General features: G+C 46.2%; 1 protein-coding gene across 1 annotated transcript in view; it reads left to right on the top strand.

Moving 5' to 3' along the window:
• Window positions 1-26,042, top strand: part of NUMBL (NUMB like, endocytic adaptor protein) — a 30,705-nt gene that overhangs the window by 2,918 nt on the left and 1,745 nt on the right. Inside the window, 7 exon segments of the mRNA XM_023743957.1 lie at window positions 304-378; window positions 467-541; window positions 2,424-2,564; window positions 17,773-17,962; window positions 20,698-21,000; window positions 24,222-24,344; window positions 25,710-26,042. Coding sequence (XP_023599725.1) covers window positions 304-378; window positions 467-541; window positions 2,424-2,564; window positions 17,773-17,962; window positions 20,698-21,000; window positions 24,222-24,344; window positions 25,710-26,042 — 1,240 coding nt within the window.

Raw genomic sequence — 26,042 nt, 5'->3', positions numbered from 1 at the left:
AATCCCATCAGTTATTGCTGGGGCCAGTCCTCAGGCTCAGATGCAGATGCTGGCACTCAGGACAAGAATGATGTTGTTAAGGCCCAGGGATAGAGGCAGGATGGGAATCACTACCGCACACTCTCGTTTGTATATTTGGGATGGGAATGCGGTACCCATCTTGTAGAGCTGAGGTGCAGAGTAAATGAGTTAATACCTATGTTGTGCTTAGGACATTGTGTAGTGCATCGCAGCTGCTCAGGGAACACTAGGAATTATTGATTACTCTGCTTATTTCATGTCCTCCTGTTTCCTCCCTCCAAGTACCTGGGTCACGTGGAGGTGGAGGAGTCCAGGGGGATGCACGTGTGTGAGGATGCTGTGAAGAGGCTGAAGGCGGTGAGTGAGGGGCTGGCGCAGAGAGGGGGCAAGGTCAGACTGGAAGAGGCAGCCCTCATCCGGCCCTCTATTCTCACCTCCCCCCCAGATGGGCCGGAAGTCCGTGAAGTCGGTCCTGTGGGTGTCAGCCGATGGGCTCCGAGTGGTGGATGACAAGACCAAGGTAGGAGGTCTTTAGGGTTAGGAGAGGGCACCAGAGCGCCCCTCTCCTCATCCTGCTCAAATGGGGCTGAGGATGCTTTCCCACCCACCTCTAGGATGTCCCTCCCTCAGAGACCTTCTAGACAATACCATGTGCTCCTGCAACATCATGGCACACCCCAGTCATAATTCAAGATTGAGTCCTGTGGTTATTTGTGAGCTGGCATAGATAGTGGGTAAGAGCACAGACTGTGGAGCAGCTGCCTCAGCTCCGATCCCAGCTCACCCACTTACCAGCTGGGTGACCCTGGGTATGAGATGTTACTCTTCTGTGCCTCAACTGTGTCATCTTTAAAATGGGGATAATAAAGACCCTGCCATTACCTGAGAAAGTGTATCACATAGTTTAAAACTGTGCCTATGTCAAATGAAAAATAATACCGACTAGTTGTTTTGTCCCAAAAAGGACTTATTGGGGTAAAGGAAAGGGTTGCAAACCAGTGCATGCAGACAAAAGAAGCCACATGCACACTCTGGCCTGCGTGCCAAGATTGAGGGGTATTTATAGAAGGGAAAGGAAGTTAAGGGAAGAAGTTAGAACATAGAGCTTTATTATAAACACTAGAGGCTCGGTGCACGAAATTTGTGCACAGGTGGGGTCCGTAGGCCTGGCTGGTGATCAGGGCCAGGCCAATCAAGGCCCAAAGGCCCCAGTAGGGTTGGGAGAGGAGGCGACGGTTGCCAGGCCGGGCATGGAAGGAACAGACACCTGACACCGGTGCTGCCACCACACGGTTCCCTGCCTCTCCCCCTCCTCTTTCCCTCACTGCTGCACCACCACCTCAGTGGGCAGCTGGCTGATTGGGGCCTGCTGGCGGGGGGGCGGGGGGGGGGTTGGCCACTGGCCCTGAGGAGGCAGCCAGCCCTCAGCCCCCCTGGGAAAGGGGCCACGTCTGCCACCACCCACCCCCAGTTCCTGGTCCCAGCCAGGGGCCCAATCACCCGATAGCCTTATCAGGGCCTGCCGACCAGGGGGAGGAACCGTGGGAGGTTGGCCGGCTGGAGGAGGTTGGCTGTGGGAGCGCATTAACCACCAGGGGGCATCTCCTGCATTGAGCGTCTGCCCCCTGGTGGTCAGTGCACGTCATAGCGACCGGTTGTTCTAGTCGCTTAGGCTTTTATATATATAGATAGGGTTCTCCCTTGTAGGGTTCTTGTGATTACATAGAGTGTGAGAACTTCCATAAGCCCTAGCTCCTCCTATAGGCCCTCCCAACTTAGTATATTTGCTTAAAGCTGCTATTGGTCTTTATCACCTGGTACAGCAGAAGTATTCAGATCAATGAATGTTAGCTGTTATGTGTTTGTTGTCAGTCTACCCAGCCAGAGAGGAGTGCCATGGGGCCAGGATCTGGGTGTCTGTTTGCTCGCTTTTGAATTCCCTGCCTCCAGCCCAGAGACCACCAGAGGAGGCAGCCAGCACACAATGAGAGTTAGTTTAATGACAGAAGAGTATTGACACCTTGGCACAGGCAGTCCCTCAGCCTGAAATACTGTTCCCTGCCTTTTGCTTCTAGGAAGCGTTGCCTGACTCCACCGCCCAGATATATCCAAGTTGGGTCAGGCACCTCCTCTTGGCTCCTGCAAGCCCCTGTGCCTCCCCCATCCCATCTGTGATCTCTCTGCCTGTCCCTCCCTCATTACAGCCTGGGTTCTCTCCTGGTGATGGGTCTGGTTCTGTGATAAACTGGGGGCCCCATGCCATTAGGGTCCACAACAGAATGCACAGTGACTGCTCGGTGCCTACCCCAATCAGAATGGGAGATAGAGAGACACTAAGGGAATGTTGAATGAATACATGAAAGACAGTTCACATTCTTCTCGGCCTCCCCAACCACTCCCAGGACCTGCTGGTGGATCAGACCATTGAAAAGGTCTCCTTTTGTGCTCCTGACCGCAACCTTGACAAGGCTTTCTCTTACATCTGCCGTGATGGGACCACCCGCCGCTGGATCTGCCACTGTTTCCTGGCACTCAAGGACTCCGTGAGTATCGCCAGAGCCCAAAGCCGGCTGACTCCTCTCCCATTCCCCGGCATTCCAGCCCCTTCCCGGGCCTGCCATTCACCTCTCCTCTCCAGGTCTGGCGTCCTCATCCAGAAAAGGGGCTGTACTCCGAGCTCCTAACTTACAGGATATTGTAGACTTGAGTAGGTTAATACCAGGATGTAGAATAATGACTGGCACATGGGAAACAGGAAAACACTGGCTACCATCCTCCTTATTATCAGTAGTTCTTCATGTTTCTCTGACTTTTCTAATTGAGGACCATATACATACATGTGCACTCCTTGTCCAGCCCCATGAATTTTTGTTTATGGGTATGCCCCACCCAGGTCAAGTTTGGCTCCTACCCCCAGCAGGCTCCCTCAGGCCCTTCTCAAACAATTTCCCTTCCCCACTCTTCCTTCAGCCTTGATTCATTTTCCCTGTGTTTCTTTATATTTGAGGGGGTCAAGGTCCCCTCTGAGAATCAGATGAAAGCATCAAATGGGCTGTTTTCTCAGTATTATTCTCCCAGTGAGGATTCTGAGGCTTGTAGCAGAAACCCCAGACACCAGGGATTTCAGTGAAATGGACGTTTCCTTCTGTTTCATGGGAAAGACCCAGAGGCAGGCCATGCAGCACGGGTGTGGCTCCCCTCCACTCAGCAGGGCCACAGCTCCTTCTGTCCTGTTGCCGAAGGAGAGCTCCACTTCCTGATCCAGGATGGATGCGCACGCTCCAGCCTTCACATCTTCCTCCCACCGCAGCATGGAGAGGCGGTGAGGAGGGCATGTCCTCTCCTTTCTGGGAGCTGCGCATCATTTCTAATTGCATTCCACTGGTCAGAACCTAGTCACATGGACATCCCTACCTGCAAAAGACAGTGGAAAATAGAGCCTTTCTTCTGCCCTGTCACCTGGACCCTGAATTCAGTCCCCCACCCACAATCTCAGCCTCCTACATTAGCCAGTTCTCTGGTTGCTGGCAATAGAAACCAATCTGGCTAACTTAAGCCTAAAATAAAATTCTTGGAAGGCTATGGGAATCCCACAAAATCGAAGGGCAGTCAGAGCAGTACGTAACAGAAGGGCAGAGAGCGGGACATCCTGGGGACGTGGCAACAGGGGACAGTTCCTTCAGGGAACCATTGTGAGATGAACCCAACTCCCAAAGCTTTGGGTTCAAATTCTGATGAGAGAGCATGGGATTGGCCTGGCTTGGGTCACCGTCTTCCCCTTGGCCAGGGGAAGGGAGGGCACCCAGATTGCTTTATCCAGTGTTGTAAAGGAGTTCCCCAAAGGGGATTCTGGGGTAAACTGGACAAGTAAAATAACGCCTGTACCTTGCAGACCTTAGTCTCCACTCAATGATTCCTTCATATTTCCGAAATTCCCACTGCAGAGAGCTCTGAGCCCCCGAAACGAGTCAATACCCCAGATTTCCTCACACACACAATTTTAGACCTGAAACCAGGAGTAAAGAAAACAAATTTGAGGGTGTCAGTATTGATTAGTCAGTACTAATTGGGGCTAGTACTGCCAGGGACTAGCATGGAGATATTTGAAATACAGAGCCCATAGCAACTGCTATTTCTGGAGAAATAGCAGAGTAGTTGTATCAGTTATCTGTTGTGTGTAACCAATTTCTCCAAAATTTAGCGACTTAAAATATCAATCACTTATAATGCCTCACGGTTCCGTAGGTCAGGAATTTGGGAAAGGCTCAGCTGAGTAGGTCTGCCTCCAGGATCTCAGGCAGTTGCAATCAGGTGGTGTGTGGAGCTGTAGCACCAGACCGGCCAGACATCGCTCTCTTCATGTGGTCACAGGGTCTCTCCACAGGGTCTCCGGCATGGAGGCTTCAGAAAGCTGGATTTCTTACACAGTGGCACAGGGCTCCAAAACAAGGGGTGGGGGGCGGGGGGAAGAGGGAGAGAAATTGCTTCAGCACAGGACTAGCCAGGAGGAAGCTGTGTTGCCTTTCTGGACTTGTTCATGTTATTCTATGTGTCCAGACAGTCATAGAGGTCTTCCCAGACTCAGGGAAGAGGACATAGGCCTCACCTCTAATGGGGTAATTATAGGGTCTGGAAGGGCATGTGGGGCCAGACATTTGTCACAACTGTTTTTTTGAAAATACATTGCTGTCTGGTTAGTGTGGATTTGGTGTCAAACCACCCGGCTTTGGGACCGTAGGCACAAGTGACCTCTCTCCAGGACTGTTTTCTCCTTATAAAATGGGGGGTCATAGCAGCGCCTCCTCACAGGCTTGTGGGGGAAGCATTCTCATTATGGCCACACACAGGACGTTCTCAACGGAATCTTCTGTCATCTGGAAACAGTCAGGGATGAAAATCAAAGCAAGAAAAGGGCAGGGCCAGCCCCTCCGGGGAGAGTGTGACCTTGGGCGAATTCCTTCCTGCTTCTGAGCTTTGGGTTGTAAACATTAAGCAGTGGAATTCCCAGGATTCCCCAAGTTTAATTCTTTTTAGGTGAAATTTACATTAAATTAATAATTTTCAATTCAGTGGCACTTAGTACATTCACAATGCCGTTTAACCATCATTTCTATCTAGTTCCAAACGTTTTCATCATTCCTCAAAGAGACCTCATACCCAGTAAGCAGTTACTCCCTGTAACACCCCTCCCACTCCCCTCCCTGCCACGTCACACACAGTGAGCCTCCGGCAACCTCTAATCTGTTTTCTGTCTCTGAATTTACTTATTCTAGACATTTCATACAAATTGTATCGTACAGTACATGGTCTTTTGTGTCTGGCTTCTTTCACTTAGCTTTGTTTACAGGGTTCATCCTTCTTTTTTTGGTTGAATAATATTCCATTGTATGGATTAGCCACATTTTGTTTATCTATTCGTCCATTGATGGAAATTTGGGTTGTGTCCACCTTTGGGCTCTTGTAAATAGTGCTGCTATGGACATTTATGTGCAAGTATTTGTTTGAGAAGCTCTTTATAATTTTGGGAGGTATATACCTAGGAATGGAATTACTGGGTCATAGAGTAAACTTATGTCTGACTATTTGAGGAATTACCAAATTGTTTTCCACAGTGACTGCACTATTTTACATTCCTGCTAACAATGTACAAGATTTCTAATTTCTCCACATCCTCATCAACACTTATTTTTAATTTTTTGTTTAATAGTCATCCTAGTAGGTATAAAGTAGTTATCTCATTGAGATTTTGATTTGCATTTCCCTAATGACTAATGATGTTGAGTATCTTTTCATGTGTTTATTGGACATTTGTTTATCTTTTTTGGAGAAATGTCTTTTCAAATTCTTTACCCATTTTTTAATTGTATTTTTATTTTGTTAATCCTCACTGAGGATATTTTTCCATTGACTTTTAGAGAGAGTGGAAAGGAGGGGGCAAGACAGAAAGAAACATCGATGTGAGAGAGACACATCGATTGGTTGCCTCCCACATGCACCCTGATCATGGCCGGGATCAAGCTGCAACCGGTATGAGACCCTTTAGTCTGCAGGCTGACACTCTATCCACTGAGCCAAACCAGCTAGGGCTGTCTTTTTATTTTTGAATTGTAAAAGTTATTCATATATTCTTTATACTAGACTGTTATCAATTTACAATAATTTTCCCCCATCTGTGGGTTGTCTTTTCACTCTCTTGATAGTGTCCTTTGATAAACATTTTTTATTTTGATGAAGTTCAATTTATCTGTTATTTTTTCTTTTGTTGTTTTGTGCACCCATTGTCATATCTAAGGACCCATGTTTTATTTCTAAAACTTCATGCTTTAAGAGTTTTATAGTTTTAACTCTTATATTTAGGTCTTTGATCCATTTTGAGTTAATTTTTGTAAATGGTTTGAGGTAGGGGTTCATCTTCATTTTTTTCCATGTGTTTATCTGTAGTCCCAGCACCATTTGTTAAAGAGACTATCCTTTTCTCATTGAATAGTCTTGGCACCCATATTGCCAAGATAATCAATTGACTGTAGATATGTGGGTATATATCTGGGTGCTCAATTCTATTTAATTGGTCTGTATTTCTATCCACTGCTTCATGCACACCCCCTGCTGGGATAGAGCCCACAACCCCAGCATATGTCCTGACTGGGACTCAAACCATGACCTCCTGGTTCATTGGTCAATGCTCAACCAATGAGCCACAACAGCCAGGCAGTATGACACTGTTTTGATTACTGTAACTTTGGAGTAAGTTTTGAAGTTGAAAAGTATAATATTTTGTTCTTTCTCTAAATTGTTTTGGCTATTCTGGGTCCCTTGCAATTCCATATAAATTTTCCAATTAGCTTTTCCATTTCTGTAAAAAGTCCATTGGGATTTTGATAGGGATTGAATTAAATCTGTAGATCACTTTGGGAAATATTGCTGTCTTAACAAGGTGAAGTCTTCCAATCTGTGAATACAAGATGTTCCATTTATTTAGGTCTTTATAAATTTCTTCCAGCAATGTTTTGTACTTTTCAGTACATATGTCTTTCATGTCCTTGGTTATATTTATTCCTAACCACTTTGCTCTTTTAGATGCTATTGTAAATGAAATTATTATTTTTTAAAATTATTTTATTATTTATCTGTTTGTTTTTCAACATCTTTTTTTCTTTTTAAATCCTCACCTGAGGGTATTTTTCCATTGATTTTTAGAGAGAGTGGAAGAGAAAAGGAAAGACAGAGAGAAATATCGATGTGAGAGAAACATCGATTGGTTGCCTCCTGCATGCGCCCTGGAGCCTGCAACCGAGGTATGTGCCCTTGACCAGAATCGAACCCAGAACCCTTCAGTCTGCAGGCTGACACTCTATCCACTGAGCCAAACTGGCTATGGCTAAATGAAATTATTGTCTTAGTTTCATTTTTGGATTGTTCACTGCTAGTGTAAAGAGGTATAACTGATTTTTGTCACTCTTGTATCCTGCAAATTTGCTGAATTCATTTATTAACACTAATAATTTGTGGATTCTTTAGGACTTTCTACATTAAGATCATGTCATCTGCAAATAGAGATGATTTTACTTCTCCCTTTCCGATTTGGATGCCTTTTATTTCTTTTTCTTGTCTAATTACTCTGGCTAGCACTTCCAGTATAATGTTAAATAGAAGTGATGAAAATAGGCATTTTTGTCTTGTCCTGATCCTAGGGAAAAACTTTCAATCTTTTACCATTGAGTATGATACTGTGACTTTTTCATAAATGTCCTTTGTCAAGTTGAGGAAGTTCCCATCTATTCCAAGTTTGTTGAGTGTTTTTTATTATGAAAGTGTTGAATTTTGTCAAATGCTTTTTCTGCATCAATCAAGATGATCATGTGGGTTTTTTCTTCATTCTATTAGTGTATATTACATTGATTGATTTTCATGTGTTGAACCAACCTTGCATTCCTGGGATAACTCTTACTTGATCATAGTGCATAATCGTTTTAATATACTTCTGGTATTTAATACACTTGCTAGTATTTTGTTGAGGATTTTTTCCCCCCAAGTTTAACTTTAAGAGGTGGCTGAGCATCTTGATTAGGAAACAGAAGTCTGACAGATACGTCAAGGACACGTACCTGAGTTGCAAGTTCAATCCCTGGCCCTGGTTGGGGAGTGTGTGGAAGGCAACCAATCTATATGTTTATCTCACATCAATGTTTCTCTCCCTATCATTCTCCTCTCCCTTCCTCCCTTCCACTCTCTCTAAAAGTCAATGGAAAAAATATCCTCGGGTGAGGAGGGTGGGGATTAATAACAACAACAAAAAAAGAGTATGCACCTCCTGGTATTGTTATGAGGATTTCATAAAAGGATGCAAGTCAGGGCTCAGCCTGGGCTGGATACATTTACACTGATGATCATGTGGTGGTTCTCTGTGCTGTATACCGTGCATATATTAGTTTTCCTAATTCTTGCAGTAATCCTGTGAAGTAGGTGCTGTTTACAGATGGAGAGGCTCAGGAACTGAGAATGAAGTGATATTCTTGAGAACACACACCTGGAAAGTGGGAAGCCAGCATCAATCCAGGCTGTCTGGCCTTGGAGCCTCTCAAGTAGACACTCAGGAAATAGTGACTGCAGTTTTTTACTCCCAATGTTTTATTAGAAATAAAAGTCGAAAGCACGCAGAAAAGTCGAAAGACTTGTACAGTAACCAGTCACCTGTACACATACCACCCAGATCCTGCCACTTACATTTGCCTTTGTCACTCTATTGCCTATCTGTTCATTTTATTTTTGATGCATTTTAAAGTTGCAGATACCTGAACACTTCCCCCATACTTCAGCATGCTTACCATTAAGTAGAATTCATATTTTTCCAGCTCTTTTAAAAGTAAAATAGCTATTTATTCAGCCTCTTGTCATGACAAAATGTTTTGAGCGTATACCGCTGTATGAGCATATCCTCTTAACAGGCAAAATTGTACATCAAATTATATTACATGTTACCTGAGTATATAAAAATCCAAAGTGAAAATGATTTCAATTCCTTTTAACATTACTAATAACCAATTCAGCAGGAGACATGAGACACAAAATCTTAGTAAAATGACACAGAAAAAGTAATAATGTAACTTTCATGTAAATTTAACTTGTCATAATTTGTTACGAATATACAAAGGCAATCTTTTAAAATGTTATATTTGCTAAGATTCTGGCAACAGCTTTATGTAACAAGACAGAGCATACCAGGCCTGCCACTCAACTTGTGCATGATGTTTCAGCTTCAATATGAAGCTATTAAAAAAAAACACAACCTAAAACCTGCTTTTCACATGCTAAATATCTTGGCAAGAATGCCGTAAAGCCCTAGCCGGTTTGGCTCAGTGGATAGAGCGTCGGCCTGTGGACTGAAAGGTACCAGGTTTGATTCCAGCCAAGAGCACATGCCCGGATTGCAGGCTTGATCCCCAGTAGGGGGCGTGCGGAAGGCAGCCAATCAATGATTCTCTCTCATCATTGATGTTTCTATCTCTTCCTCCCTCTCCCTTCCTCCCTTAAATCAATAAAGAAATATATTTAAAAATAAAAGAATGCCATTAAATGCAATAAGGAATTTAAGGTAGCAAGAATTAAAGTTAATAAAAGCTAAACATCAAACCTAAATAAAATTCATACAAAAAATAACTATTACTAGTTATATAAAAAATTTCCTGACTGGTTAAAACTTAACAGTATAAAACATGCACTTTAAAATCTTTAGCTGTCGAGTTCAAAAAGTAGCCGTGTCTAGGTCCTGACCAGGTTAGTAGGTTGTAGTGTCTTCCCGATGTGCTAAGGTTTTGGGTTCAGTTCCCAGTCAGAGCACCTAGGAGTCAACCAATGAATGCATAAATAAGTGGAACAACCAATCTCTCTCTCTCTCTCTCTCTCTCTCTCTCTCTTTCCTCTCCAAAGCCAAAGTGTAGTCAAAATTAATTCAAATGTTATAACATATTCTAATGCTAAAATCGCTTCAGTATTTATTGGATTAGAGGTAAATCCCAGAGCTTCTGGGGCTTCGTTATGCTGTAAAAGGCTGTTTCTCTGGTTCACTCTGACAGAGACAACGATGTCACTAAGCTGGGTGAAGCACCAGACTGCCGTACCCAGCTCTGACCTCCCAAAGCATGGCTACTGTGTCCCCAGAAACAGGCTGTGTGAGGATAAAAGGCACAGTTACAGAAACAGCAAACCACCACCACCCAACCCTAAAAACTCCTTCCCCAGGTAGATAAAAGTATACAAGGTGAAAAAATTAAAATACACTTATTATCGGTTTCAGCCCAATCCCGGTGGGCCAGGCCGAGGGACCCCAGCAGTGCACAAACCCGTGCACCAGGCCTCTAGTATGCATATAAGATCTTTGGTTAATCTCTTCCTGCCCTTCCCCTGCCCCCTGGTTGTCAGTGCGCATCATAGGTAACGGTCAAATGGTCGCTTAGGCTTTTGTATATATATAGATACTGCTAGTCAAAATATTAGCTTATTCTCAAATATCAATCACTAGGTATGACTGCAGTGCATTATCTCCCAGAGTTATTAGGAAATAGAAGAGAAAAAGACAGATATTCAAGCCCCTGGCAACTTTTATGACCTTTTCACATGCAACATCTGAGTGGCTACAGAACAGTCCTGGAATAATTCTTAAAAACAAAAAAATTTATGCATGTTGGTAGATATGTTATAATTCTGACAGTTGAAATTTCCTCAGACATTGCATTTTCTTTACAAGGGAATCCTGGTTTTTCTTTTTCTTTTTTTTTAAATTAAATCTTTATTGTTGAAAGTATGACATATGTCCCCCTTTCCCCCCATTGATCCCTTCTAGCCAACCCCTGTGGCCCCACCCCCTCCACACACACACCTCAGGCCTTGCATCCCTGAAATAAATCCCACTTTATGGTGTATACTCTTTTTAATATATTGCTGGACCTGATTTGCTAATATTTTGTTGAGGATTTTAGCATCTATGTTCATCAGGGATGTTGGCCTGTAATTCTCTTTCTTTGTAATGTCTTTATCTGACTTTGGAATTAGGATAATGCTGGCCTCATAAAAAGAGCTTGGAAGTGTTCCTTCCTCTTGGATTTTTTTGGAATAGTTTAAAATAAGTTTTTTTTTCTCTTGCTTCCTTTAAGATTCTCTCTTTGTCTTTAATTTTTGTCATTTTAATTATGATATGTCTGGGTGTGGGCCTATTTGTGTTCTTCTTGCTTGGGACTCTCTTTGATTACTGCTTCTATTCCCTCAGTTGTTATTGGCCTATTCAGGTTTTCTGATTCTTCCTGATTCAGTTTTGGGAGATTATATTTTTCTAGGAATTTATCCATTTTATCCACATTGTCCAGCTTGTTGGCATATATTTGTTCATAGTATTTTCTTCCAATCCCTTATATTTCTGTGGTGTCAGTGGTTACTTCTCTGCTTTCTTTTCTGATTTTATTTATTTGGGTCCACTCTCTTTGTTTCTTTTTTTAAAATATATTTTTATTGACTTCAGAGAGGAAGGGAGAGGGAGAGAGATAGAAACATCAATTATGAGAGAGAATCATTGATTGGCTGCCTCCTGCACACCCCCTACTGGGGATCGAGACCACAACCCAGGCATGTGCCCTTGACTGGAATCGAACCCAAGACCATTTAATCCACAGGCTGACCTGCTATCTACTGAGCCAAACCAGCTAGGGCTCTCTTTGTTTCTTGATGAGTCTGGCTAATGGTTCATCAATCTTGTTTATCTTTTCAAAGAGCCAGCTCTTAGGTTCATTGATTTTTTGTGTTGTTTTTTAGTCTCTATGTCATTTATTTCTGCTCTAATCTTCATTATTTCCTTCCTTCTACTTACTCTGGGCTTTTCTTGTTCTCTTTCTAATTCTTTAAGTTGTAAGGTTAAATAGTGTATCATTAATTTTTCTTGTCTTTTGAGGTAAGCCTGTAGTGCTATGAACTTCCCTCTCAGAACTGCTTTTACTGTGTCCCAGAGATTTGGGGTTGTGTGTGTTCATTTTCATTTGTTTCCAGAAGTTTTTGATTTCTTTCTTGATCTCATTGGTAACCCATTCATTGTTTAATATCATGCTATTTAGCCTTCATGTGTTTGAATGATTTTCACTGTAGTTGATTTCTTTTTTTTTTTTTTAAATATGTATTTTATTGATTTTTTACAGAGAGGAAGGGAGAGAGATAGAGAGTTAGAAACATCGATCAGCTGCCTCCTGCACATCTCCCACTGGGGATGTGCCTGCAACCCAGGCACATGCCCTTGACCGGAACCGAACCCGGGACCTTTCAGTCTGCAGGCCGACGCTCTATCCACTGAGCCAAACCGGTTTCGGCTGATTTCTAATTTCATTCCTCTGTGATCTGAGAAGATGCTTGATGTGATTTCAGTCTTCTTGAACTTGTAGAGACTTGTTTTGTGTCCTAACATGTGGTCTATCTTTGTGAATTACCCATGTGCACTTGAGAAGAATATATTCGGCAGCTTTGGGGTGAAATGTTCCATAAATGTCAGTTAAATCCATCTGATCTAGTATGTCATTTAGAGTCACTGTTTCCTTGTTAATTTTTTGTCTGGAAGATCTATGCAGTGAAATCAGCAGGGTGTTAAAGTCCCCTACTATTACTGTATTGCTGTCGATCTTTCCCTTGAAGTCCTCTAGAAATTTATCTATATATTTAGGTGCTCCTATATTAGGTGTACATTTGTTTACCAGGGTTATGTTCTCTTTTTGGAGCAATCCGTTTAGTACTATGTTGTGACCTTTGTTGTCTCTTGTGGTGGCCTTCATTTTGAAGTCTTTTTTTGTCAGATATGAGTATTCCTACCCCATCTTTTTTTTCATTTCCATTTGCATGGGAATTTTTTTCCCATCCCTTCCCTCTCATCCTGTCTGAGTCTTTTGTTCTGAGGTGGGACTTTTATAGGCAGCATATAATTGGGTCACATTTTTTGTATACATTCAGCTACCCTACATCTTTTGATTAGAGCATTTAATCCATTTACATTTAAGGTTATTATTGATAGGTACTTATTTATTGCCATTTTAATTCTGTATACCTATGTCTCTCTGTCTCTCTGTCTCTCTCTTTCTTCTTCTCATTACAGCAGTCCCTTTAGCATTTCTTGTAGTGCTGGTTTTGTGGTGATAAACTTCTTTAGCCTTTTTTGGTCTGGGAAGCTCTTTATTTCACCATCTATTTTGAATGATAGCCTTGCTGACTATAGTCTTGGTTTCAAATCCTTGCTTTTCGTTACCTTGAATACTTCATGCCATTTCCTTCTGCCTGTAGAATTTCTGATGAGAAATCAGCTGACAGCCTTATGGGAGCTCCTTTGTAGGTAACAGTTTGCTTTTCTCTTGCTGCCTTTAAGATTCTCTCTTTGTCTTTAATTTTTATCATTTTAATTATGATGTGTCTGGGCGTGGGCCTGTTTGGGTTCTTCTTGCTTGGGACTCTGTGCTTCCTGGACTTGTGCAACTTTTTCCTTCACCAGGTTAAGGAAGTTTTCTGTCATTATTTCTTCAAATATGTTCTCTATCCTTTGTTTGCCTTCTTCTGGCACTCCTATTATGTGAATATTGTTACATATCATGTTGTCCCACAGCTCCCTTAAGTTGTCCTCCTGTTTTTTAATTGTTTTTTTCTTTTTGTTTCTCTGATTGAGTGATTTTTTTCTACCCTGTCACTGATCCAGTCCTCAGCTTCCCCTGGTCTGCTGTGTATTTCTTCCAGTGTGTTCTTTCTTAGTGCTATGTCATTCTTTATTTCCGACTGGTCTTTTTTCATGGTTACTATACCTTTTCTCATGCTGTTGAGCATCTTTGACATCATTATTCTGAACTCTATATCAGATAAGTTTCTTAGCTCCATTTCATTTAGCTCTTCTGCTGGAGAATTCTCTTGTTCTTTCATTTTTGGGTTATTTTTTTAAAATATTTTTTTATTGATTTCAGAGAGGAAGGGAGAGGGAAAGAGAGAGACTGAAACATCAATAATGAGAGAAAATCATGGATCGGCTGCCTCCTGCACACCCCCTACTGGGGATCAAACACGAAACCCGAGCTGGTGCCCTTGACCGGAATCGAACCTGGGACACTTTGGTCCGCAGGCTGACGCTCTATCCACTGAGCCAAATTGGCTAGGGCTGGGGGTTATTTTTTTTTTAAATATATTTTATTGATTTTTTTACAGAGAGGAAGGGAGAGGGATAGAGAGTTAGAAACATAGATGAGAGAGAAACATCGATCAGCTACCTCCTGCATACCCCCCACTGGGGACATGCCTGCAACCAAGGCACATGCCCCTGACCAGAATCAAACCTGGGACCCTTCAGTCCGCAGGTCGACACTCTATCCACTGAGCCAAACCGGCCAGGGCTGGGGGTTATTTTTTTATGTCTCCCCATTTTCATTGCCTGTTTGGGTTTGTGTCTATATTAGGTAGATCTGCTATGATCTCTGGTGCAGGATAATGTCAGACACTGTTTCTGACTGTCCCTGAGTACCCTGTTTGGGGCTATCAGCAATCCACAGCTATGGCGCCTCTGCTGGGGCTGGGTGCCTTTGGAAAGGAACAGGATTCTACACCAGGATCTGCTTTTCCTAGCCCCGGGCCCAGAAGATCAGGCAGAGTCAAAGCCTCCAGAGATCTTCCTCTGCCTGCAGTCCAGTTGACATTCAGTATTGATTTGCCTCAAGCTATAGACCACAGGGTGGGGCAAGATGTCTTCCAACATGGTGGGGCAATTGTCTTCACCCCAAGCAAAAACTTGTATAGGTAAGACCTGTGGAGAAAGCTGTCCTCTGCAGTATGAGGGAATGACTCAGTACATGAAATCGGGGTTGTGCTCTGAGCTCCAACCCCAGAGCCCCCAACCCTGGACTCTCCTCACACAGCTCCAGTCCACTCTGCCCTCCCTCTGCCCGAGCCCAAGGTGAGTGGCTGCACACGAAATTTTGTGTGTTGGCCCTTTAAGAGGGTGCCTGCATTTCTAGCCGTCTCTGGCTGGCAAACAGCAACCCTACTGCTTTTCACAGCCAGATGTTCTGTGTGCACCTTTCTCAGTTCTGGTGCTCTGGGGTGGTGAGCCCAGCTTGGGGTTTAGGCCCAGAGTTCTCAGTGGGAATTTCCCACAGCTGAGATATCCCTCCCTTTAGCTCAGTGGTTCTCAACCTTCCTAATGCCGCGACCCTTTAATACAGTTCCTCATGTTGTGGTGACCCCCAATCATAAAATTATTTTCGTTGCTACTTCATAACTGTAATTTTGCTACTGTTATGAATCGTAATGTAAATATCTGATATGCAGGATGTATTTTCATTGTTACAAATTGAAAATAATTAAAGCATAGTGATTAATCACAAAAACAATATGTAATTATATATGTGTTTTCCGATGGTCTTAGGCGACCACTGTGAAAGGGTCGTTCGACCCACAGGTTGAGAACCGCTGGTTTAGCTGCTGTCTGTGGGAGCCTGGCCAGCCCTGTGGCATCTCTGTACGTCCTACCAGTCTCTATGAGGTCTCCACTTCCTACCCTTGGTTATCAGGGTTCTCTCCGCTAGTCTTCAGTTGATATTTCAGGGTGGTTTTTCTGTATTTTAGTTGTACTTCCAATTTGGTCCTGGGAGAGTGTCAGTGTAGCTTCCACCATTTCTTCAGGGGCTGTTTTCTAATATGCAATCGGAATCCTGATTTTTCTTAATGTTACTATAATGAGTCAGGACTTGAACTATCAGCCTTCTTTTCCTTACTGTGTTTCTTATGCTTCTCTCTCTCTCTCTCTCTCTTTTGCTTTTTCTTTTCTTTTCTTTTCTTTTCTTTTTTTTTCTTTTTGTTAATCCTCACCTGAGGATATTTTTCCATTGGTTTTTACAGAGAATGGAAGGGAGAGGGAGAGACAGAAAGAAACATTGACTGGTTGCCTCCCACATGTGCCCCGACCAGAGCCAGGGATAGAGCCTGCAACCAAGGTACGTGCCCTTGACCTAAATCGAACCTGGGACCCTTCAATCCACAGGCCGAAACTCTATCTACTGAGCCAAACCAGCTAGGGCCTTTTCTTCTTTTTTGCTTATACCTCCTCAATATTACTGATTCTGATAAGGACTCAGATGATAAAGGTTTACCGTCAGGATACATCTTTCTCTATTTGCCAAGTCCTTGAACTTGAATGTCCTTTCCTTTCTCTGTTGCATCTCTCTCTCTCTCTCTTTTTTTTTTTTAAGATTTTTTATTGATTTTAATTTTAGAGAGGGGGGGAGAGAGAGGAACATTGATTGGCTACCTCCTGAACAACCCCACTGGAGATCAAACCCAAAACCCAGGCATGTGCCCTGACCTGGAATCAAACCAGCAACCCTCCAGTGCATGGGACAATGCCCAGTCATCCAAGCCTCACTGCCAGGGCTCAGTTGCATCTTTTGACTTCTTTATTTTTTTTTAAACTCTCCTTTCTGTCTGATTCACTCTCTAACATAGAACTTCCTGTAATTAATGTGAATGGTTGCTCTTTTTCTTTTTGTAAATTCGCATCTTCAGAATCTGAAGAACTGCTGGAAGAATCAGAGCTTGAAGATTTCTTCTTTTCTGTTTTCTTGCTCTGTCTTCTTTTGGCTGAACTCCCATTTCCACTTAATTATCTCTCCCTGGTCTTTTTCTTGGTCTTTCTTTCAGTTCTCATTCATTTTTTTCTTCAAATTTAGTTAATTCCTTGGAGCCTTTCTTTTTCTTTTCTAGTTGTCATTTCACTTCTTTCCAGGTAGGCCTCGGTTGATTCAGGTAATTAACGTGGATCGTTGACCCTGAAGTCTGGATTGAACCCTTTGAACTGGCCATAGCTTTTGGGACTATATAAGCCTCGTGGTTGTCCCATTTCCCCGTGGAAAAACACATGCTGACCATAAACCTTAGGTATACTTTTGCTGAGTTTTGACAACTGCATACACCTGTGGAACCCAAACCCCTGTGAAGTTCTAGAACATGACAACCACCCCAACCCATCCCCCGGCCCTTCCCAGTCCATCCCCACCCCACCCCCTCAGAAAGAGCCACTGCTCGGCCTTTTTTCACCATGGATTAGTGTTGCCTATTTTAGACCTTCATATAAGTGGAGGTATACAGTATTGCACTCTTGTTTTATTCCCATCCCCCACCCCTTCTCTTTGACCATCATCAGCTTGTTCTATATATCTATAGGTCTGTTTCTGTTTTGTTTTGTTTGTTTTCTCTGGATAAATAGCCAGAAGTGGAATTGCTGGGTCGTATGACAGCTCTGATTTTAATTTTTTTTAAAAAAATATATTTTATTGATTTTTTACAGAGAGGAAGGGAGAGAGACAGAGAGTCAGAAACATCGATGAGAGAGAAACATCGATCAGCCGCCTCCTGCACATCCCCCACTGGGGATGTGCCCGCAACCCAGGTACATGCCCTTGACCGGAATCGAACCCGGGACCTTTCAGTCCGCAGGCTGACGCTCTATCCACTGAGCCAAACCGGTTTCGGCTGATTTTAATTTTTTGAGGAATCTCCATAGTCTTGAACCCTTGTTGCTGGCTTTCTGTTTTCACTCAGGGCTGTCATTTGTGTCCCTCGGTGCAGGTGTTCACTGAGGTCCGAGCGGCAGAGGGATTGCCCGGGGTCACCAGCACCTGGGAGCTGGGACCCAGGGCTCCTGGTGTCCAGGGTGCACAACTCAGCATCTCCAACCCCGGCCCCACCCTCTCCTCACAGGGCGAGAGGCTGAGCCACGCCGTGGGCTGTGCTTTTGCTGCCTGCCTGGAGCGGAAACAGCGGCGCGAGAAGGAATGTGGGGTCACGGCTACCTTCGATGCCAGCCGCACCAGCTTTGCCCGCGAGGGCTCCTTCCGCCTGTCTGGGGGTGGGCGGCCCACTGACCGAGAAGCCCCGGACAAGAAGAAAGGTGGGTGCTGCCCGGACGGCAGGGCACAGAGTGGGCCCCGGAGGCTGCGGGTCCGGTTTGCAGGGAAAGCTGCGGCGGTACAGGGACTCACAGTTTACAAAGCAGAGCACCAACCACAAAGTTTGGTTACAGTTTATAAAGCTCATTTAGTTAGAGTCCTTTGGGCAATATTCTGGGGCCACAAATCCCAGCAAAGTTCACAAATGGCTCTATTACCTGCCAACTCAGGGAGGTGCCCAGGCTTTTCAAAGTGTGTACAAAAAAATGAAATTGAAAATACAGAGTAATCAAATGTAGTAAGGATGAGTATAGCTTAATGATGTTTTTATTTCATTTTGTGTATGTTTGTACGTGGAATAGGTTAGCATGTAAAGGTATTTCTTACTCTGGTTGCCATCAAGAAAGTTTGATAAATATCTGATAGACTCTAACATTCTAGGTCACTGGCAATACCTTTGTCAATTGTAAAAAAAAATTTTTCCAACGTAAGTGTATTATATGCTCAGTCACAATGTGACTTAGTTTTTCTTTTATGTGGATTCTAGTTTTAAGATTTTTTGAAAACACTGCTTAAAATTGACAAAGAATTTCCCATTGGGAACTGTTCCAGATTAAAGGAGACTAAAGAGATTTGACAAGTATTATTAAATGCAGTGTGTGGTCCTGCACATATGTAAACAAGAACATCTATGAAGGACATGATCTGGACAGTTGGGGAAACTGGACTATGGACTGTAGATTGGCTAATAGTATTATACTCATGTTCAGTTCCCCAAGTGAGAAATTATACTGTAGTTGTGTAGGAGACTGTCCTTGTTCTTTGGAGGTACATGCGGAAGGCTTGGGGTTAAGTTGTCTGAAGTTACTCTTTTATTTTTTTTGTTTTTTTAGAATTTCTCTTTATTTTTAAAAATATATCTGTATTGATTTCAGAGAGGAAGGGAGAGTGAGAGAGAAATAAAAACATCAATGATGAGAGAGAATCCCTGATTGGCTGCCTCTTGCTGGGGATCGGCCCACAACCCAGGCATGTGCCCTGATCGGGAATTGAACCATGACCTCCTGGTTCATAGGTCAAGGCTCAACCACTGAGCCATGCTGGCCACACTGAAAGTTACTCTTAAATGGTAGGGAAAATTGTAGAAGGAGGGAGAGAGCACATGTGATAACATGTTAACACTGGGACCGTAGGTGAAGAGAACCTGCACGCTTGCCCGGCGGGTGTGGGTCAGTGGGTTGAGCATTGTCCCGTGCACCAAGAGGTCACTGGTTCAGTTCCCGGTCAGGGCACATGCCCGGGTTGTGGACTCGATACACAGTAGGGGGTGTGCAGGAGACAGCCGATTGATGTTTCTCTCTCATCCATGTTTCTACCTCCTCTTCCTTTCTCTATCTAAATATCAATAAAAACATATATTTTTTAAAAAGATAGGAAACATGCACACTCATTGTTCCATTAAAACATCTTTTCTATAAGTTTAAAATAGTTCTAACAGAAAAGTTAGGAAAGCAAATTTTTTAACTAATTCTTATTGCTTTATCAATAACATTCTTTTTTAAAAAAAATATTTTCATTGATTTCAGAGAGGAAGGAAAAGCATGGGACATTTACTGCCTCCGCTGACCCTCTCAGGAGGCCCAGTGAGGGGGTTATAGTGCAGAAGCTGGAGCCCAGAGGGGGGGGAAGGAGAGGGACACTTCCTAAGGTCCCTAAAGGGGGTTGGGGTAGAGGTGGTTCCTGGTTCCAACCTGTCCCAGGCTGTCACCTGGCCAGGCCTCAACCCGGAAGATGAGAGAAGAAATGCCAGGTGACCTCCCTGCCCACTCTGGGCCTGAGTTTAAGCTCCCTGGCATTCAGGCTACAGCTTGGGTGAGGCCCTGATTGGAGGGTGTGTGTGTGCGTGTGTGTGTGTGTGTGTGTGTGTGTGTGTGTGTTGGCAGGGGTGAGGGGACCCTGCCCTGGAAGAGCAGGCCTTGGGTAGTCCCAGAGTGGAGGGAGACCAGGATGAAGGGCTGGAGAGATCTGGAAAGCTCCCCAGAGGAAGTGTGTCAAGCTGGGTCTAGAAGGATGGGTAGCAACTGGAGGAAGGGAGGAGGCAGTTGAGGTGGGAAGAATGGTGGGAGGTACAGAGACGGAGAGAAGAACAGACAGAATGATAGAGGAAGACAGCATGACGTGGGGAGACCAAGCCAGAGGGAGAGACCGGTTAGGGTAGTGGGACCACCAACTCCAGAGTCGGCCTGCCTCTTGCTAGCACTGTGGCTTGGGCAAGTCACTTACCATTGCTGGGCCTCAGTTTTCACCTCTGTAAAATGGGGACACTGGTAGTATTGACCTCAAGGGGTGGTTTTGAAGATTGAATGAGTTAGTTATTACCAGGCACTTAGAACAAGGCCTGATTCATTGGTCATGCACCAAGCAAGTGCCCATTACATTAGTCAGAAAAGGAGATAGGAGGGCTCAAAGGGGGAACAGCAGAGGAAAGAGATCGGTGGCAGAAAGCTAGCAAGACACAGAAGGTTAGGTTGGGGTGAGGTTCCTCAGTGGCTTCCTGGGGAAAGCGGTCTTGACTTGGGTGGGGGTGAGGGGCATTCACGGCCCTGACCAGCCCGTCTGGAGGGCAGGATACACTGGGTGAGGAAGGCCGCCGCCGGGAAGGACCAAGGGGGCCAGGTGGGGAGGCCTCTGATGCCAGGGTGAGGTATCTGACCTCCGTCTCCCGTGTCTCCAACAGAGGCGGCAGCTGCCCCCACTGCGGCTCCCGGCCCTGCCCAGCCTGGGCGCGTGTCCCCGACACCGGCCACCACATCCCCTGGTGAGAAGGGTGAGGCAGGCACCCCCGTGGCTGCAGGCACCACCGCAGCCGCCATCCCCCGTCGCCACGCCCCCCTGGAGCAGCTGGTTCGCCAGGGCTCCTTCCGTGGGTTCCCGGCGCTCAGCCAGAAGAACTCGCCTTTCAAACGGCAGCTGAGCCTGAGGCTGAATGAGCTGCCATCCACGCTGCAGCGCCGCACTGACTTCCAGGTGAAGAGCACAGGTGAGCCCGGGATCAATACCACTGTCTGTGCACGAGATAGAGAATGGGGTGGCCATCACGATTGATTAGCACTGTCTACCGTGCACACAGATGAGAGGTGGAACACGTTGTGATCCATTAGCAGTGTCTGCCATGGACAGAGAGAGTAGAAATCATGATCCATTAGCAGTGTCTGCTATGGACAAAGGATAAAAGAAAGGTGGCACAAGTCATGATCAATTAGCTATGTCTGCTGTGGTTAGGGAAATGCAAGAGGTGGCCTACATGACCGATTAGCAAAGTGCTGTGGACAAGGGGAGGAGGGCAGCTGCACCAATGCCAGGATTTTGCTCAGGAGGAGACTGAGGCACCAGCCTTTGCCAGTAAAGCCATGAGATCTGGCGCGTGAAGAATTCAGGCTGCGTCACAGAGGATTGTGATCGGTTAGCAATGCCTGCCTGGGGCAGGGAGAATAGAGTGATGGCTTACATCTTGAGCTCCTTCCAATGTCTGGGTGAGCAAGAAAAAGGAGAAGGTGGCACACCACGTGAATAATTAGCAGAGTTTGCTGTGGGCAAGGGAGGAAGGGAGAGCAATAGGAGTGCTAGGTTTTCACCCACGGAGAGACGGCCAGAATTTGGCCAGAGGAAACATGAAATGGAGGGCACAAGGGAGCGTGGGAATCGCAGGGTCAGGGAGCATGGTGGTGGCTTTGTGATGTCACTTGAGGGCAAAGGACTGGGCCAGGGCAGCACCCACCATTGTTGATTAGCAATGTCTGCCATGGTGATGCTAGGAGAGAGGCCGTTTAAATGTCCTGTTTTGCTTGGAGGGAAGATGGGGTCACAAGGATCAGTTCTGTCTTCCAGGATTTGGCCTGTAGAGGCCAGAGCCAGGTGAGGGCTGAGGTGAGCAGAGTTCAGTGGGGGGAAAGCATTGTGTTTGATTACTAATGTCTGCAATGTGCCCAGGAAAGGAGAAAGATGGTATATGTCATGATGTAAAGCAGTCTGGCCCAGCGGGTGTGGCTCAGTGGTTGAACATCGACCAGTGAACCAGGAGGTCATGGTTTGAACCTGGTCAGGGCACATGCCCAGGTTATGGGCTCAATCCCCAGTAGGGGGCATGCAGGAGGCAGCTGATCAATGATTCTCTCTCATCATTGAAGCTTCTATTGCTCTCCCTCTCCCTTCCCTTCTCTGAAATCAATAAAAATATATTTAAAGAAAAAATAAAGCAACAGCTGCGGTGAGAAAGGGAGAGGGGAGGTGGTGTGGTACCACGTTTTGTGCAAGGGAGACAGGCGGGAGGGCGGCCTTTCCTCCAGCTGCCGGTGAAGTCATGTGGTCTGGCCTGCTCCCCTGCCTCCAGACACCTCACCGGGACACCTACCCTCACGGCTCGGGGACTGGTGTGGGCGGTGTTGACGGGTATCCAGGAGGCTGGGCTACTCCAGAAGGTGGCGGCTGGGCAGATGCCAGGGCTCGTTGAGAATGACTGGCATTCACTCCTCCGTGTCCGGCAGCATCCCTTTTTTGCTGTCCTCTTCCAGCCTGACATTAAGCTCACACGTGCTCCCTGGAGGGGGCAGGCTCCCCAGGCTTTATTTGGAAGCCTCACACTCCTGTAGCCAATTGCTCATTTGCTTAGACGTGACTTGCCACACAGAAATTTCACCAACTCACACAGATGTTCCCGTCAGTCGCACACTTAGTCATGTGCACACCAAAATCACACAGAATTGGAAGTTGCAGGTACACCCCCATCCATGCACACTTGGAATCACACATGCAGATTCATGCATGCTTGCAAACACGTTCATACATCATGCAGGCAGCGTGGCTCACACTTGGGAATCGCAGTCAGGTCACCACACACTGGATTTCAGTCGCACTCAGATGCCACATCCTCTGAGGCTGCACGCTCCTTCGGACTAACACACACACTCTTCATGTAAATGACCTGGAAGCCATATACCCTCCCCCCTGCCCACCCCCACGCCCCCCCCTGCTGACTCCTCCAGTCAGTTTCTTCCTCGTGCTCATTGGAGCATCACCCCTGTGGCTGAGCTGTCACAGGCACTTGTCGCCCCACACCGCTGTTTATTCAGATGGTCCCTTTGCTCATCTCAAGTGCGCTGAGGCCCCACCTCTGCTCACTGTCTTCCTGGCACGGCTGTGTCTCTGCCCTCGTGATACGGGTTATAGGCCAGCGTGGACAGGGCCCCATTTTGCCACCCAAAGCAGGACAAGTGATCCCCAGCCAGTGAAAAACAGTGTGGCCCACATTCATTCTGACTGGTCAATGCTCTTGCCATCTATGTGGTTAAATATATTTTTTAAATTAATATATGTTTTTATTTTTAAAAACGTAATTGTATTGATTTCAGAGAGGAAGGGAGAGGGAGAGACAGAAACATCAATGAGACAGAATCATTGATTGGCTGCCTCCTGCACGCCCACTATTGGGGCTCAAGCCTGCAATACGGGCATGTGTGTGACCTGGAATTGAACCGTGACATCGTGGTTCATAGGTTGATGCTCAGCCACTGTGCCACGCTGGTCGGGCACTATCTGTTTTTAAACAGTTTAAATATTTCTTCTGGTTTGTAGCTATAGACAGGTCCTTCTTGAGGTCCCCCTTGATTTGGGGCCCCTGTGACTGCCATCCAACTGCTGGGAAAATGTCCCAGGGCCAAGAGACCAGAGAAAGAGGCTGATGACTCCATCACGGGACCAGGAGTTGATTAAGGGAATTTACTTACGAGGCACATCGTGGGCAGAGGCCAGATGACACGAATATCCTCTGTGCCACAGGGCAGGCGCTCAGAGGTTATATGGGACAGGGCAGGACGGAAGGGTGCGGGGTGTGACCTGCCCCAGGTAAGGGGAAACCACTTACATGCTTGCCTGGGCCGGGCGGTGACCTGTTCCGGGAACAGCACACCTGGGGCAGAGGAGAGGTCTCTCAGGGGATTTACAGGACGCAGCCTCAGTTCTGGCTCTGACCTGGCTTGTGGGTCCAGTCCAGACTATCAGTACCCCAGTGTCTCACACTCCTTGCACCACCCAGATGTCACACACACACACACACGCACAGAGTTAGCATTTTTGTGACCATGGCCACTTAGTTACTTAGTTACCACCGACCCACACACCTTGTGAGAGGAGCACCTGAGGGCAAAGGGGTCAAGAACAGGGTCTGGGCCTATCACTGACCTCCGCCTCTCCCTGACCGCCCAGTGCCTGAGATGGAGCCGCCTGGGGCCAGCGACAGCGACAGCATCAGTGCTCTGTGCACACAGATCAGCTCGTCTTTTGCCAGTGCTGGAGCGCCAGCACCAGGGCCGCCGCCTGCCTCCACAGGTGAGCCCAGCCCTGCCTGGGGCGCCCCCTGCATCCCCCTGCTCCACTCGGGGTCACCGCAGGGACTCCAGGGATCTTGGAATCCCACAGGCTCAGGACCATGGGTCATCTTAGAGCTCTGGGAGCACCTTAGAACCAAGGAATCACTTTGTTTTTTTAATCCTCACCCAAGGATAAGTTTTTATTGATTTGAGAGAGGAAGGAGGAGAGAGAGAGAGAAACATCAACCGGTTGCCCTTCCGTACGTGCTCCTACCAGGGATTGAACCTGCAACCTAGGTATGTGCCCTGACCAGGAATCGAACCCACGACCTTTTGGTGTGTGGGACGATGCTCCAACCAGCTGAGCTACCCGACCAGGGCCCCATGGGATCCTTGTTATTTTTCTTTTATTTTTAAATATGTTTTTATTTCAGAGAGGAAGGGAAAGGGAGAGAGAGGTAGAAACATCAATGATGAGAGAGAATCACTGATTGGCTGCCTCCTGCATGCCTCCTACTGGGATCGAGCCCACATCCGGGGCATGTGCCCTGCCTGGAAATCTAACCGTGACCTGCTTCATAGGTCGACACTCAACCACTGAGCAACACCAGCTGGGCCATGGGATCATTTTTAAACCTTCCTGTCTTAGCCTGGCCGGCGTGGCACCAAGAGGCCTCCAGTTCAGTTCTGGTCAGGGCACATGCCCGGATTGCAGGCTCCATCCCCAGTAGGGGGCGTGCAGGAGGCAGCCGATTGATGTTTCTCTCTCATCGATGTTTCTGTCTCCCTCTCCCTTCCTCTATATCTAAAAAATCAATAAAGACATACATTTTTAAAAAGACTTCCTGTCTTAGAATAATGAAAGTCAGAAACCTCTAGCCTTAGCAGCACAGGATACTGGAATCTAACCGATTTGGGGCCATGACCCTGGAGTCTCGCAGCTTTGGAGAGCGCTCTCTGAGACTGCGCAGTGGAATCGCCTCGCCTCGGGGCTATGGTAGAACCAGGAGAGCACCTTAGACTTGCAAACAATGTGAATTTAAAGCTCTTAGAAAACAGAAACTTAAAACCATCGAACCTTACTCATCACGTTAGAATGAGGAAGATCTATGGAGCCTTAGAATCTTAGCCTCCTAAAACAAAACATCCTCAACGTATCAGAGCCAAGGGCGCTATTAAACATAGTTAATAACAGGTGATTGATTGTCAGTCCTGCCTATATGTTTCCCATCGTGGGGCCTTAGGATCCCAGAACTGTATGTTCTTAGCACCGCAGAACTGTTATGTGGTCCAGGATGGATTCAGGCCTAGCTCAGAGTCTGACCCCAGCCTCGGGTTCCTTCTGACGCAGCCCTCGCCCTCACCTGCCCTCTCCTCTGCCCAGGGACGTCTGCCTGGGGCGAGCCGTCGGTGTCCCCGGCAGCCGCCTTCCAGCCTGGGCACAAGCGGACGCCTTCGGAGGCCGAGCGGTGGCTGGAAGAGGTGTCCCAGGTGGCCAAAGTGCAGCAGCAGCAGCAGCAGCAGCAGCAAGTGTCCTCGGTGCCTGCCGCACCCCCTCCCCTGCAGCCCTTCCCCGCCCCCGTGGGGCCCTTCGATGCCGCACCTGCCCAGGTGGCCCTGTTTCTGCCACCCCCACACATGCAGCCCCCTTTTGTGCCCACCTACCCAGGCTTGGGCTACCCGCCCATGCCCCGCGTGCCCGTGGTGGGCATCACGC

The sequence above is a fragment of the Myotis lucifugus genome, unplaced genomic scaffold (genome assembly GCF_000147115.1).
Source record: "Myotis lucifugus unplaced genomic scaffold, Myoluc2.0 scaffold_421, whole genome shotgun sequence".
NCBI lineage: Eukaryota > Metazoa > Chordata > Mammalia > Chiroptera > Vespertilionidae > Myotis > Myotis lucifugus.
This window is presented reverse-complemented; position numbering and strand designations above follow the sequence as displayed.